At 37.5% G+C, this 15,579-nt stretch overlaps 1 protein-coding gene across 7 annotated transcripts in view; it reads right to left on the reverse strand.

Annotated features, from left to right (window-relative positions):
* The window catches only part of NEK10 (NIMA related kinase 10), a 322,723-nt gene that overhangs the window by 87,227 nt on the left and 219,917 nt on the right, over window positions 1-15,579 (reverse strand). For 5 of the 7 annotated variants that reach the window (XM_061127634.1, XM_061127631.1, XM_061127632.1 and 2 more), the window contains one exon: window positions 7,122-7,159. In XM_061127634.1, the coding sequence (XP_060983617.1) occupies window positions 7,122-7,159 (38 nt within the window). Of the gene's footprint in view, window positions 1-6,755; window positions 7,023-7,121; window positions 7,160-15,579 lie in introns of those variants that run through there. The other 2 variants (XM_061127638.1, XM_061127636.1) reach the window with 2 other exon arrangements.

Genomic DNA, 15,579 nt, shown 5'->3' on the forward strand with positions numbered 1-15,579 from the left:
ATTAGATCTCAATTACAGGAAAAAAAATTGTTAAAAATTCAAACATATGGAGGCTAAATAACACGCTTCTGAATAACCAACAAATCATAGAAGAAATCAAAAAAGAAATCAAAATATGCATAAAAATGAAAACAAAACAACCCAAAACCTATGGGACACTGTAAAAGCAGTGCTAAGGGGAAGGTTCATAGCATTACAGGCTTACATTAAGAAACAAGAATAAAGCCAAATAAATAACCTAACTCTACACCTAAAGCAATTAGAGAAGGAAGAAATGAAGAACCCCAGGGTTAGCAGAAGGAAAGAAATTTAAAAATTAAGGCAGAAATAAATGCAAAGGAAACTAAAGAGACCATAGCAAAAATCAACAAAGCTAAAAGCTGGTTTTTAGAAAAAATAAACAAAATTGACAAACCATTAGCAAGACTCATTAAGCAACAAAGAGAGAAGAACCAAATTAACAAATTAGAAATGAAAATGGAGAGATCACAACAGACAACACTGAAATACAAAGGATCATAAGAGACTACTACCAGCAGCTATATGCCAATAAAATGGACAACTTGGATGAAATGGACAAATTCTTAGAAAAGTATAACTTTCCAAAACTGAACCAGGAAGAAATAGAAGATCTTAACAGATCCATCACAAGCAAGGAAATCGAAACTGTAATCAAAAATCTTTCAGCAAACAAAAGCCCAGGACCAGATGGCTTCACAGCTGAATTCTACCAAAAATTTAGAGAAGAGCTAACACCTATCTTACTCAAACTCTTCCAGAAAATTGCAGAAGAAGGTAAACTTCCAAGCTCATTCTATGAGGCCACCATCACCCTAATTCCAAAACCAGACAAAGATGCCACAAAAAAAGAAAACTACAGGCCAATATCACGGATGAACATAGATGCAAAAATCCTTAACAAAATTCTAGCAAACAGATTCCAACAACATATTAAAAAAATCATACACCATGACCAAGTGGGCTTTATCCCAGGAATGCAAGGATTCTTCAATATCCACCAATCAATCAATGTAATACACCACATTAACAAATTGAAAGATAAAAAAAACATGATTATCTCAATAGATGCAGAGAAAGCCTTTGACAAAATTCAACACTCATTTATGATTAAAACTCTCCAGAAAGCAGGAATAGAAGGAACATACCTCAACATAATAAAAGCTATATATGACAAACCCACAGCAAGCATCACCCTCAATGGCGAAAAACTGAAAGCATTTCCCCTGAAGTCAGGAACAAGACAAGGGTGCCCACTCTCACCACTACTATTCAACATAGTGTTGGAAGTTTTGGCCACAGCAATCAGAGCAGAAAAAGAAGTAAAAGGAATCCAGATAGGAAAAGAAGAAGTGAAACTCTCGCTGTTTGCAGATGACATGATCCTCTACATAGAAAACCCTAAAGACGCTTCCAGAAAATTACTAGAGCTAATCAATGAATATAGTAAAGTTGCAGGATATAAAATTAACACACAGAAATCCCTTGCATTCCTATATACTAACAATGAAAAAACAGAAAGAGAAATTAAGGAAACAATACTATTCACCATTGCAAGAAAAAGAAGAAAATACTTAGGAGTATATCTACCAAAAAAACAAAAGTTCTATACATAGAAAACTATAAAACACTGATGCAAGAAATCAAAGAGGACACAAACAGATGGAGAAACATACCATGCTCATGGATTGGAAGAATCAATATTGTCAAAATGTCGATTCTACCCAAAGCAATCTATAGATTCAATGCAATCCCTATCAAGCTACCAATGGTATTTTTCACAGAACTAGACCAAAGAATTTCACAATTTGTATGGAAATACACAAAACCTAGAATAACCAAAGTAATCTTGAGAAAGAAGAATGGAACTGGAGGAATCAACCTGCCTGACTTCAGACTCTGCTACAAAGCGACAGTCATCAAGACAGTATGGTACTGGCACAAAGACAGAAATATAGATCAATGGAACAGAATAAAAAGCCCAGAGATAAATCCACGAACCTATGGACACCTTATCTTCGACAAAGGAGGCAAGGATATACAATGGAAAAAAGACAACCTCTTTAACAAGTGGTGCTGGGAAAGCTTGTCAACCACTTGTAAAAGAATGAAACTAGAACACTTTCTAACACCATACACAAAAATAAACTCAAAATGGATTAAAGATCTAAATGTAAGACCAGAAACTATAAAACTCCTAGAGGAGAACATAGGCAAAACACACTCCGACATGAACCACAGCAAGATCCTCTATGATCCACCTCCCAGAATACTGAAAATAAAAGCAAAACTAAACAAATGGGACCTAATGAAACTTAAAAGCTTTTGCACAACAAAGGAAACTATAAGTAAGGTGAAAAGACAGCCCTCAGATTGGGAGAAAATAATAGCAAATGAAGAAACAGACAAAGGATTAATCTCAAAAATATACAAGCAACACCTGAAGCTCAATTCCAGAAAAGTAAATGACCCAATCAAAAAATGGGTCAAAGAACTAAACAGACATTTCTCCAAAGAAGACATACAGATGGCTAACAAACACATGAAAAGATGCTCAACATCACTCATTATCAGAGAAATGCAAATCAAAACCACAATGAGGTACCATTACACGCCAGTTAGGATGGCTGCTATCCAAAAGTCTACAAGCAATAAATGCTGGAGAGGGTGTGGAGAAAAGGGAACCCTCTTACACTGTTGGTGGGAATGCAAACTAGTACAGCCGCTATGGAGAACAGTCTGGAGATTCCTTCAAAAACTGGAAATAGAACTGCCATATGACCCAGCAATCCCACTTCTGGGCATACACACTGAGGAAACCAGATCTGAAAGAGACACGTGCACCCCAATGTTCATCGCAGCACTGTTTATAATAGCCAGGAAATGGAAGCAACCTAGATGCCCATAAGCAGACAAATGGATAAGGAAGCTGTGGTACATATACACAATGGAATATTACTCAGCCATTAAAAAGAATTCATTTGAACCAGTTTTAATGAGATGGATGAAACTGGAGCCCATTATACAGAGTGAAGTAAGCCAGAAAGATAAAGAACATTACAGCATACTAACACATATATATGGAATTTAGAAAGATGGTAATGATAACCCTATATGCAAAACAGAAAAAGAGACACAGAAGTACAAAACAGACTTTTGAACTCTGTGGGAAAAGGTGAGGGTGGGATGTTTTGAGAGAACAGCATGTATATTATCTATGGTGAAACAGATCACCAGCCCAGGTGGGATGCATGAGACAAGTGCTCGGGCCTGTTGCACTGGGAAGACCCAGAGAAATCCGGTGGAGAGGGAGGTGGGAGGGGCGATCGGAATGTGGAATATGTGTAAATCTATGGCTGATTCATATCAATGTATGACAAAACCCACTGAAAAAAATAAATAAATAAATAAAGGGGGGGATTTAAAAACAATGATAAAAAAGAATGATCAACATTAAAAAAAAAAAACCAAACAAATAATCATACCTGACCTTATAGCCCTCTTTTCAACATTTGTATAGATCATTAAGAATTCTGAGTTCATCATAAAGCTCCTTTTCACTTGCATTAAAAAAAAAAAAAGACTCTACCAGAAAATTACTAGAGCTAATCAACGAATATAGTAAAGTTGCAGGTTATAAAATTAACACACAGAAATCCCTTGCATTCCTATATATTAACAATGAGAGAACAGAAAGAGAAATTCAGGAAACAATACCATTCACCATTGCAACAAAAAGAATAAAATACTTAGGAGTATATCTACCTAAAGTAACAAAAGACCTATACATAGAAAACTATAAAACACCGATGAAATAAATCAAAGAGGACACAAACTGATGGAGAAACATACTGTGTTCATCGATTGGAAGAATCAATATTGTCAAAATGGCTATACTACCCAAAGCAATCTATAGATTCAATGCAACCCCTATCAAGCTACCAACAGTATTTTTCACAGAACTAGACCAAAGAATTTCACAATTTGTATGGAAATACAAAAAACCTAGAATAACCAAAGTAATCTTGAGAAAGAAGAATGGAACTGGAGGAATCAACCTGCCTGACTTCAGACTCTGCTACAAAGCCACAGTCATCAAGACAGTATGGTACTGGCACAAAGACAGAAATATAGATCAATGGAACAGAATAGAAAGCCCAGAGATAAATCCACGAACCTATGGACACCTTATCTTCGACAAAGGAGGCAAGGATATACAATGGAAAAAAGACAACCTCTTTAACAAGTGGTGCTGGGAAAACTGGTCAACCACTTGTAAAAGAATGAAACTAGAACACTTTCTAACACCATACACAAAAATAAACTCAAAATGGATTAAAGATCTAAATGTAAGACCAGAAACTATAAAACTCCTAGAGGAGAACATAGGCAAAACACTCTCCGGCATGAATCACAGCAAGATCCTCTATGACCCACCTCCCAGAATATTGGAAATAAAAGCAAAACTAAACAAATGGGACCTAATGAAACTTACAAGCTTTTGCACTACAAAGGAAACTATAAGTAAGGTGAAAAGACAGCCCTCAGATTGGGAGAAAATAAGAGCAAACGAAGCAACAGACAAAGGATTAATCTCAAAAATATACAAGCAACTCCTGAAGCTCAATTCCAGAAAAATAAATGACCCAATTAAAAAATGGGCCAAAGAACTAAACAGACATTTCTCCAAAGAAGACATACAGATGGCTAACAAGCACATGAAAAGATGCTCAACATCACTCATTATCAGAGAAATGCAAATCAAAGCCACAATGAGGTACCATTACACGCCAGTCAGGATGGCTGCTATCCAAAAGTCTACAAGCAATCAATGCTGGAGAGGGTGTGGAGAAAAGGGAACCCTATTACACTGTTTGTCAGAATGCAAACTAGTACAGCCACTATGGAGAACAGTGTGGAGATTCCTTAAAAAACTGGAAATAGAACTGCCATATGACCCAGCAATCCCACTTCTGGGTATACACACTGAGGAAACCAGATCTCAAAGAGACAAGTGCACCTCAATGTTCATCATAGTACTATTTATAATAGCCAGGACATGGAAGCAACTTAGATGCCCATCAGCAGACAAATGGATAAGGAAGCTGTGGTACATATACACAATGGAATATTACTCAGCCATTAAAAAGAATTCATTTGAATCAGTTCTAATGAGATGGATGAAACTGGAGCCCATTATACAGAGTGAAGTAAGCCAGAAAGATAAAGAACATTATAGTATACTAACACATATATATGGAATTTAGAAAGATGGTAATGATAACCCTATATGCAAAACAGAAAAAGAGACACAGACGTACAGAACAGACTTTTGGACTCTGGGCGAGAAGGTGAGGGTGGGATGTTTTGCGAGAACAGCATGTATATTATCTATAGTGAAACAAATCACCAGCCCAGGTGGGATGCATGAGACAAGTGCTCGGGCCTGGTGCACTGGGAAGACCCAGAGGAATCGGGTGGAGAGGGAGGTGGGAGGGGGATCGGGATGGGGAATACATGTAACTCCATGGCTGACTCATGTCAATGTATGACAAAACCCACTACAATATAAAAAAGAAAAAAAATAAATGCATGAATTGGTAAATGTTTAAAAAGTAGATAGTATAACAAACTGTAGGTCTAAGAAATATATTACATGTTATCTATGCTAAAGAGTTTGTTTAAATATCCAGAGATCTGATTAATTTTGCAGACATAGTCAAGTCTTGAACTAACTAACTCAACATATCCTTTAGGAAAAGTAATTCTTTTTATGAATCACAACTGAACTTCAAATTGCTTACATATGTATGTGTTTTGATCTCACTGTTACAAAATTAATCAATAACAATCATTTTAGCTTCATGGTTATATTTTGAACTTACCTTGTACCAAAATAGCTGGAGTGGGGCATGGTCAACATAACATCTTAATAATGTTTTGGACATCTTAATAACAAAGTTATCTCTTTTCTGCATCTATGCTGATCATGTAAATGTCCCCAAACTGTCAATAACTCTTCCAAAGCAAATTTTAAAAATGTGGAGACATGGACTAATATTACAGTAAATCAACTCACATCTCCTAAAAGTTCATATGTATTAACTCTACAAAAGAACACGAATTAAGGAAGTTAAAATGAAAACAACATTAAGCAATAATTCCAAATTAACCAAAATAGTAAAACAGAATCTTATACTTGAGTCATATACATATGTTAAAAGCACAATCACTAAGTGTTTTTTTCCTGAATTATCCAGGTTTAGTTAAAAACTTTACTGTTCCTGTTGAACATTTGGTCCACTTTAACAGAAATTAGAAATGTTATAGAACACACTCTTTTTTTCTCAAACAATTACTATAAACTGTTATTCTTTAAGAATTCATAATTTCTACCTTATTAGGGAAACAATTTGATATAACATTGCTTTAATCAAATAAAATAAGTAAAAAGAATTATCTGCATCAGAGTAAAGGAGACAGAAGAAAATATACACTTACTCTCTTATATCATATAGGTGCACAGCTTATAGAAATACGTATGTAAAACATAGTTACTATTTTTTTGGTACTAGGTATGCACGGTTAGCTTCAAAATTCAACTGGCTAACATTCCTACCAAAGCAAAAACACAAACTTTAGAAAGATAGCTCATATATTTCATCAAATAAGTGAACACAGAAAGCACCTTGACACTGTTAATTTGGCAAACTATATAAAAATGATGGACGGATGAAATGAGATTCTCCTGTTGTTTGTACTAGAGTTACCTCCCAAGCATCATTTGGGTATTCCGACCCAACCACAATTCTGTGTTCACCCATTGTGTGCTTGAGACCAGTGTTATCTAATATAAGTACTACCATGTTCTTTGAGACTGTGGAGAATCACAGTGGGAAGGCTGTGGGACTGCCACCCTGTCACTAACTCAGCCTCTAGCTCCTTAACGTGGGCCCTGAGCAGGAGGGGTGGCACTTTCAGAAGCAGGTCAAGAGGCAGCAAAGCTGAAGAAATAAAAGGGGGAAAGACATGAGACTGTAATGCAAATTACACTGAAGTTCAGGGTGGTGTGTGTGATATTACTGCTGACAAAGCTAAATTACCTGGTCTCGGTCTGGATCCTATTCCACCAGTGAAGTCTCTGTAAGCAGAATGAGAAGGTTTATTCAACTTTGATTTGACTAACATTTATTGAAAGCTTATATCTCACTATGATTTATGAATCCATACGAAAATATAGGTTTGTTTTTCCTGAAGATGTCCTCAAGAGTTTAATAAAAGGAAAAAAGAGACATAATTGAACTTAGAGCAGAACGGACATTCTATGACCATTGGAAGAATCTGGTTGCATCGCAGTTGTTCATAAGCTCTAAGAATAATTACGAGCCTAAATCTTAGGCTTGAATGATTTTCTTGTTACATTTAAAATCAAAATATTTTAACTTCCCTGGTGGCTCAGTGGTAAAGAATCTGCCTGCCATGCAGGAGACATAGTTTTGATATCTGATCCAGAAAGATCCCACATGACTTGCAGCAAAGAAGCCCTTGTGCCACAACTATTGAGTCTGTGCTCTGGAGCCTGGGAACCACAACTACTGAGCCCATCTGCTGCAACCACTGAAGCTGATGTGCCCTAGAGCCCACACTCGGCAACAAGAGAAGCCATTGCAATGAGAAGCCTGTGCACTGCAACTAGAGAGTAGCCTCAGCTCGCCCCAGCTAGAGATAAGCCAGCACAGCAAGGAAGACTCAGAGCAGCCAAAAATAAATTTAAAAAATAAACAAAAATACTTATTTTGTATGAAAAGAAATAGCATTTAAAATTTTATATTTACTATGTTCCATGCTTTATTTCTGCTGTCTTAAGAAACTATAACTCTTCCTATGAAATGAGATAATTTTTACATTTAAGAGGAATATATTTTTCCTTATGTTCTCAGCATTCTTACCATCACTTTTTTGCCCTATGCTAAGATTTAGGATTTCCTTATCACCATGCAAGTTGGTCTCAGGACCTTTAGCTGAGTGGAAGAGTCATTAGACCCTACTAAGGACAGCCATAAATAACCTTCAATCTTGTTTATCTACTAGAATAGTAGAGACAAGTTCTTAACAGTTTTTTTTTTAAGAAATAAGAAACATCTATGGCCTGACAAATTATAAGAACCATAAGCTACTGCAACACAACCAAAGTACATCAAACATCCTCTATGCTTAAGGCACATGATAGGTATTTACTAAGTGGGAATTGACATGGGGACTCAGACACAAAGAAACATGACTGATAATTCTATTACCCCAACCTTTTCACTATAGTCACAGAAATATTGATACATACATGCAACACATACCCAAGTTATCAAGCATAGCAAATTTGGCACTCATTCACTCACCACTCAACTTAATTACTAGAATAATATCAAAGTGTGTACATCTAACTGTGAACTCCTTCCCTCTCCATTTCCATCCTTCCAATCCCCCACCAATCCACTCCTCCCTTGATCCTATTTATTTTTTCTGTCCCATTCCCAGCCCATATTTCCAGACCCTTGAAAACTAAATGAAACTCATCAGTTTTACATAGGCAATACATTCTTCTTACACCTGTCACATGTTTACATAAGGAAAAGGGATGACCCCTGCCTCATATTTTCAAAGAGGGGCATAATCTTAGCAGTGTCCTTATGAGTGTGGGTAGAAGCCTCAGGACTGAGATGAGTGGTAGAGCGTCTGTTCCAGCAAATCATTCCCTTGTATACAGGTTACCCCTCAGCAAGGGCAAATGCATAGCCCACACCTTAGTCCTCTAGACAAGCCCAGCACTGTCCAACAGAAATATGCAAACTATAAACAGAAGTCTAAATTTTCTGGTAGCCACAGTTTTAAGAAGTAGAAAGAAAAAAGTGAAATTAATTTTAATAACATTTTAAACTAAAATAACCAAAATATTATTTAAACATGTACTAAATAGAAATATTAATGCAATTTTAAATATTTAAATGAAATTTAAAATTCTTGGGACATACAGGCAATCTGGTCCCAGGGCAGAGCCCAAGAGTGGCAGCAGTGGTCATTGCTGGTGCTTACTCAAGCAGCATCCCAGAAGTTTCTCGGATTCTGATGGGGATGCTCTACCACAGCTAACCTCTGACACATCCCAGGAGTCCACATAGCTCTCTGCTAGCCCAGCAGAGTTGTTCCACAAATGTGTAGGGGGTGGTGGCAGAGGCAGAGAGAAATGATTGGCTATGAAAAACAAATGGGGCTTACATCTGAGTCAGTATCCGACTGGAGTTTCAGATGCCTACACAGTCAGTGCATTAGATCTCTATCAATGTACAGACCACACTTGTTTCAGCACCCCATGCCACTGAAGCAAAGGTCTTGGTGCATGGAAGAGGGGAAAAAATCCACTTAAAGGGGATAGAGCTAGCTTCTTCTCTGGCAATTTAAAAGCAGACCTCACCCCTAACAGGGCAGTGATGGCCACTGGGCAGAGAGGAAGTCCTGCATCAGATCTGGTGCCAACTCTAGCCCCTCCATCTCTAGCACCACTGCCTATTAAGGGGATAGCTTCCAGCTCATCCTGAGGAAAGGTATAACTGGCATCCACCTCAAATCCAGCTCACCCGTCAAAGGCAGGTACAAGGCACACACAGTGTGCAGAGGGATGTTCCCACATAAAAACAGCCATTTCAAGACTGCAGTGGACAACTGTTTCACCTATAGTAATAGAGACAGAGAAAGCTAAATAAAAAGAAGAACTACTGTCAATTGAAAAAGCCAAGAAAACCCCTGAAAAATAATGAAACAGAAATAAACAATTTACCACAAGAGAATTTAAAACATGACTAATAATAAACTTTATAAAGGAAAAGAACTGATCTCAACAATGAACATTTTAAAATATTTTAAAAAAAGATCCAATCAGAAAGTTGAGGGACACAAGATCAATACACAGAAATCACTTGCATTCCTGTATACTAACAATGAAAAATCAGAAAAAGAAATTAAGGAATCAATTCCATTTACCATTGCAACAGAAAGAATAAAATATCTAGAAGTAAACCTACCTAAGGAGACAAAAGAACTGTATGCAGAACATTATAAGACACAGGTGAAAGAAATGAAACACAACATAAAGAGATGGAAAGATATTTCATGTTCCTGGGTATGAAGAATCAATACTGTGAAAATCACTATACTACCAAATACAATCTACAGATTCAATGCAATCCCTATCAAATTACCAATGGCATTTTTCACAGAACTAGAACAAAAAATTTCACAATTCATATGGAAACACAAAAGATCGTGAATATCTAAAGCAGTCTTGAGAAAGAATGGAGCTGAAGGAATCAACCTTCCTGACTTCAGACTATACTACAAAACTACAGTCATCAAGACAGTACGGTACTGAAACCAAAACAGAAGTATAGACCAATGGAACAAGATAGAAAGCCCAGAGATAAACCTACACACCTACGGGTAGCTTATTATCAACAAAGGGGGCAAGAAGATACAATGGGGCAAAGATAGCCTTTTCAATAAGTGGTGTTGGGAAAACTGGACATATACATGTAAAAGAATCAAATTAGAACACTTCCTAACACCATACAGAAAGATAAGCTCAAAATGGATTAAAGACCTAAATGTAAGATCAGAAACTAAAAAAGTCTTAGAGGAAAACATAGGCAGAACACTCGATGACATAAATCAAAGCAAAATCCTCTATGACACACCTCCTAGAGTAATGAAAATAAAATAAAAAATAAACAAGTGGGACCCAATTAAACCTAAAAACTTTTGCAGAGCAAAGGAAACTACAAACAAGGTGAAAAGACAACCCTCAGAATGAGAGAACATAATAGCAAAGGAAACAACTGGCAAAGACTCAATCTACAAAATATACAACCAGTTCATACAACTCAATACCAGAAAAACAAACAACCCAATCAAAAAGTGGGAAAAAGACCTAAACGGACATTTCTCCAAAGAAGACATACAGAGAGCTAACAAACACATGAAAAGATGCTCAACATTGCTCATTACTGGAGAAATATAAATCAAAACTACAATGAGATACCAACTCACACTAGTCAGAATGGCCATCATCAAAAAGTCTACAAACAATAAATGCTGGAGAGGATGTGGAGAAAAGGGAATTCTCTTGCACTGCTGGTGGAAATGTAAACTGATCCAGCCACAAAACCACCCTATGACCAAGCAATCCCACTACTAGGCATATACCCTGAAGAAACCAAAATTGAAAAAGACACAAGTACCCCAATGTTCACTGCAGCACTATTTACAATAGCTAGAAGATTGGAGCACCCTAGATGTCCATTGACAGATGAACGGATAGAGAGGCTGAGATACATATATACAATGGAATATTACTCAGCCATAAAAAGGAAGACATTTGAGTCCATTCTAATGAGGTAGATGAACGTAGAGCCTATTATACAGTGAAGTAAGTCAGAAAGAGAGATATAAATATCACATACTACCACATATATAAGGAATCTAGAAAGATGGCACTGATGAATTTATTTGCAGGGCAGATCATGAACTCCTTATTGCCAAATTCAGATTTAAATTGAACAATGTGGGGAAAACCACTAGACCATTCAGGTATAACTTAAATCAAATCCCTTATGACTATACAGTGGAAGTGAGAAATAGATTTAAGGGACTATATCTGATAGAGTGCCTGATGAACTATGGATGGAGGTTTGTGGTATTATACAGGAGACAGGAATCAGGACCATCCTCAAGAAAAATAATGCAATAAAGCAAAATGGCTGTCTGAAGAGGCCTCACAAATAGCTGTGAAAGGAAGAGAAACAAGAAGCAAAGGAGAAAAAGAAACACATACCCATTTGAATGCAGAGTTCCAAAGAATAGCAAGGAGAGATAAGAAAGCCTTCCTCAGCGATCAATGCAAAGAAATAGAGGAAAACATAGAATGGGAAAGACTAGAGATCTCATCAAGAAAAAAAGAGATACCAAGGAAACATTTCATGCAAAGATGGGCTCAATAAAGGACAGAAGTGGTATGGAACTAACAGAAGCAGAAGATACTAAGAAGAAGTGGCAAGAATACACAGAAGAACTGTACAAAAAAGATCTTCATGACACAGATAATCATGATGGTGTGATCACTCACACTCACCTAGAGCCAGACATCCTGGAATGTGAAGTCAAGTGGGCCTTAGGAAGCATCACTACAAACAAAGCTAGTGGAGGTGATGGAATTCCAGTTGAACTATTTCAAATCCTAAAAGATGATGCTGTGAAAGTGCTGTACTTAATATGCCAGCAAATTTGGAAAACTCAGCAGTGACCACAGGACTGGAAAAGGTCAGTTTTCATTCCAATCCCAAAGAAAGGCAATGCCAAAGAATTCTCAAACTACCGCACAATTGCACTCTTCTCACACGTTAGTAAAGTAATGCTCAAAGCTCTCCAAGCCAGGATTCAGCAATACATGAACTGTGAATTTCCAGATGTTCAAGCTGGTTTGAGAAAAGGCAGAGGAACCAGAGATCAAATTGCCAACATCTGCTGGATCATCGAAAAAGCAAGAGAGTTCCAGAAAAACGTCTATTTCTGCTTTATTGACTACACCAAAGCCTTCGACTGTGTGGATCACAATAAACTGTGGAAAATTCTTCAAGAGATGGGAATACCAGACCACCTCACCTGCCTCTTGAGAAACCTGTATGCAGGTCAGGAAGCAACAGTTAGAACTGGACATGGAACAACAGACTGGTTCTAAATAGGAAAAGGAGTCCGTCAAGGCTGTATATTGTCAAACTGCTTATTTAACTTATATGCAGAGTATACCATGAGAAATGCTGGGCTGGAGGAAGCACAAGTTGGAATCAAGATTGCCAGGAGAAATATCAGTAACCTCAGATATGCAAATGACACCACCCTTATGGCAGAAAGTGAACTCCTTGAAAGGAATATTATGACCAACCTAGATAGTATATTAAAAAGCAGCGACATTACTTTGTCAACAAAGGTCTGTCTAGTCAAGGCTATGGTTTTTCCAATAGTCATATATGGATTTGAGAGTTGGACTATAAAGAAAGCTGAGCGCCAAAGAATTGATGTTTTTAAACTGTGTTTTTGGAGAAGACTCTTGAGAGTCCCTTGGACTGCAAGATCTGACCAGTCCATCCTAAAGGAGATCAGTCCTGGGTGTTCATTGGAAGGACTGATGCTGAAGCTGAAACTCCAATACTTTGGCCACCTTATGCGAAGAGCTGACTCATTGGAAAAGACCCTGATGCTGGGAAAGATTGAGGGCAGGAGGAGAAGGGGACGACAGAGGATGAGATGGTTGGGTGGCATCCCTGACACAATGGACATGGGTTTGGGTGGACTCAGGTAGTTGGTGATCAACAGGGAGACCTCGCATGCTGTGAGGTTCATGGGGTCGCAAAGAGTCAGACACGACTGAGTGACTGAACTGACTGATACTTGTATCACAAAAAATAGCCTTTAAAACAAAGTTTAGAAAGAAGAAGAAAGAATAGCATATAATGATAAGGGGATCAATAGCAGAAGAAGATATGACACTTATTAAGATTATGCACCTAATATCAGAGTATATATATTTGTGTGTGTATGTGTATGTATATATTATATATATATATATATATATATATATATATATATATATATATATATATAAATCAAAACTAACAGCCATAAAGGGAGATATTGACAGGAATACAATAATAGTAGGAGTCTTTAACACCCCACTGACATCAATGGACTGATCTTCTAGACAGAAAATCCATAAGACAACAGAGGTCCGACATGACAAAAGACCAGTTGGAGTTAACTGTATCTACAGGATACCACATCCCCAAAAGCCCAGAGTATACCATATTCTTGTCAAGCACGTATGGAACATTCTCTAGAATAGACCAAATACTATGCCACAAAGCAAACCTCAACAAACTCAAGAGAATAAAAATGTCAAGCATATTTTCTGACCACAACAGCATGAAACTAGAAATCAGCCACAGAAAGATGAGGGGGTAATGAACACATGGAGACTAAACAAGCTCCTACTAAAAAACCAATGGGCTAATGATGCCATCAAACAAGAAATTAGAAACTATGTCATGAGAAGTGACAAACATAATTTTATAAAATCTATGAAATGCAGGAAACTCACTAAGAGTAAAGTAATACTGGTTTTTTTTTCAAAAAGCAACAAAAATTTCAAATGAACAACCTAACCCACCACCTACAAGAATTAGAGAAAGAAGAACAATCAAAACCCAAGGAAATAGTAAAGATCAGAAAGTGAAAGTCACTCAGTCATGTCCAACTCTTTGAGACTCCATGGACTATACAGTCCATGGAATTCTCCAGGCCAGAATACTGGAGTGGGTAGCCTTTCCCTTCTCCAGGGGATCTTCCCAACCCAGGGATAGAATCCAAGTCTCCCACATTGCACATGGATTATTTACCAGCTGAGCCACAAGGGAAGCAAGATCAGAAAGAAATAAATAAAATTGGAAAAAAAAAAAAGGCAATACAAAAGATTAATAGAACTGTGCTGAGCAGGGCCCTGTGGGACTCCAGGGCAGGAAGGCCTTTTTATCCCCCATTCCTTGTATGCAAGACTCCAGACTTCATGATCTTCTCTGAGTTCCAAACGGCAGAACAGTTGCTAATCAAAGGAAAATTAGCAATGAAACCACCTGAGGCAAGATTAAAGGGACCAGAGAGGCTCTTAGGTGGTCCAGTCTCCTAATCCTGATGAGCCTCTCTAGGATCTAATATATAATACAAATGAACATTTATGCAAAACAGACTCACAGATGTAGAAAGCAAACAACTGATTACCATAGGGGTGAGGGAAGAATGGAGGGATAACTTAAGAATGTGGGATTAAAAAGAAGACATACAGATGGCTAACAAACACATGAAAAGATGCTCAACATCACTCATTATCAGAGATATGCAAATCAAAACCACAATGAGGTACCATTACACGCCAGTCAGGGTGGCTGCTATCCAAAAGTCTACAAGCAATCAATGCTGGAGAGGGTGTGGAGAAAAGGGAACCCTCTTACACTGTTGGTGGGAATGCAAACTAGTACAGCCGCTATGGAGAACAGTGTGGAGATTCCTTAAAAAACTGTAAACAGAACTGCCATATGACCCAGCAATCCCACTTCTGGGCATACACACTGAGGAAACCAGATCTGAGAGAGACACGTGCACCCCAATGTTCATCGCAGCACTATTTATAATAGCCAGGACATGGAAGCAACCTAGATGCCCATCAGCAGATGAATGGATAAGGAAGCTGTGGTACATATATACCGTGGAATATTACTCAGCCATTAAAAAGAATTCATTTGAATCAGTCCTAATGAGATGGATGAAACTGGAGCCCATCATACAGAGTGAAGTAAGCCAGAAAGATAAAGACCAATACAGTATACTAACGCATATATATGGAATTTAGAAAGATGGTAATGATAACCCTATATGCAAAACAGAAAAAGAGACACAGACGTACAGAAC

Source organism: Dama dama, chromosome 24, assembly GCF_033118175.1.
Source record: "Dama dama isolate Ldn47 chromosome 24, ASM3311817v1, whole genome shotgun sequence".
In the NCBI taxonomy this organism is placed as follows: domain Eukaryota; kingdom Metazoa; phylum Chordata; class Mammalia; order Artiodactyla; family Cervidae; genus Dama; species Dama dama.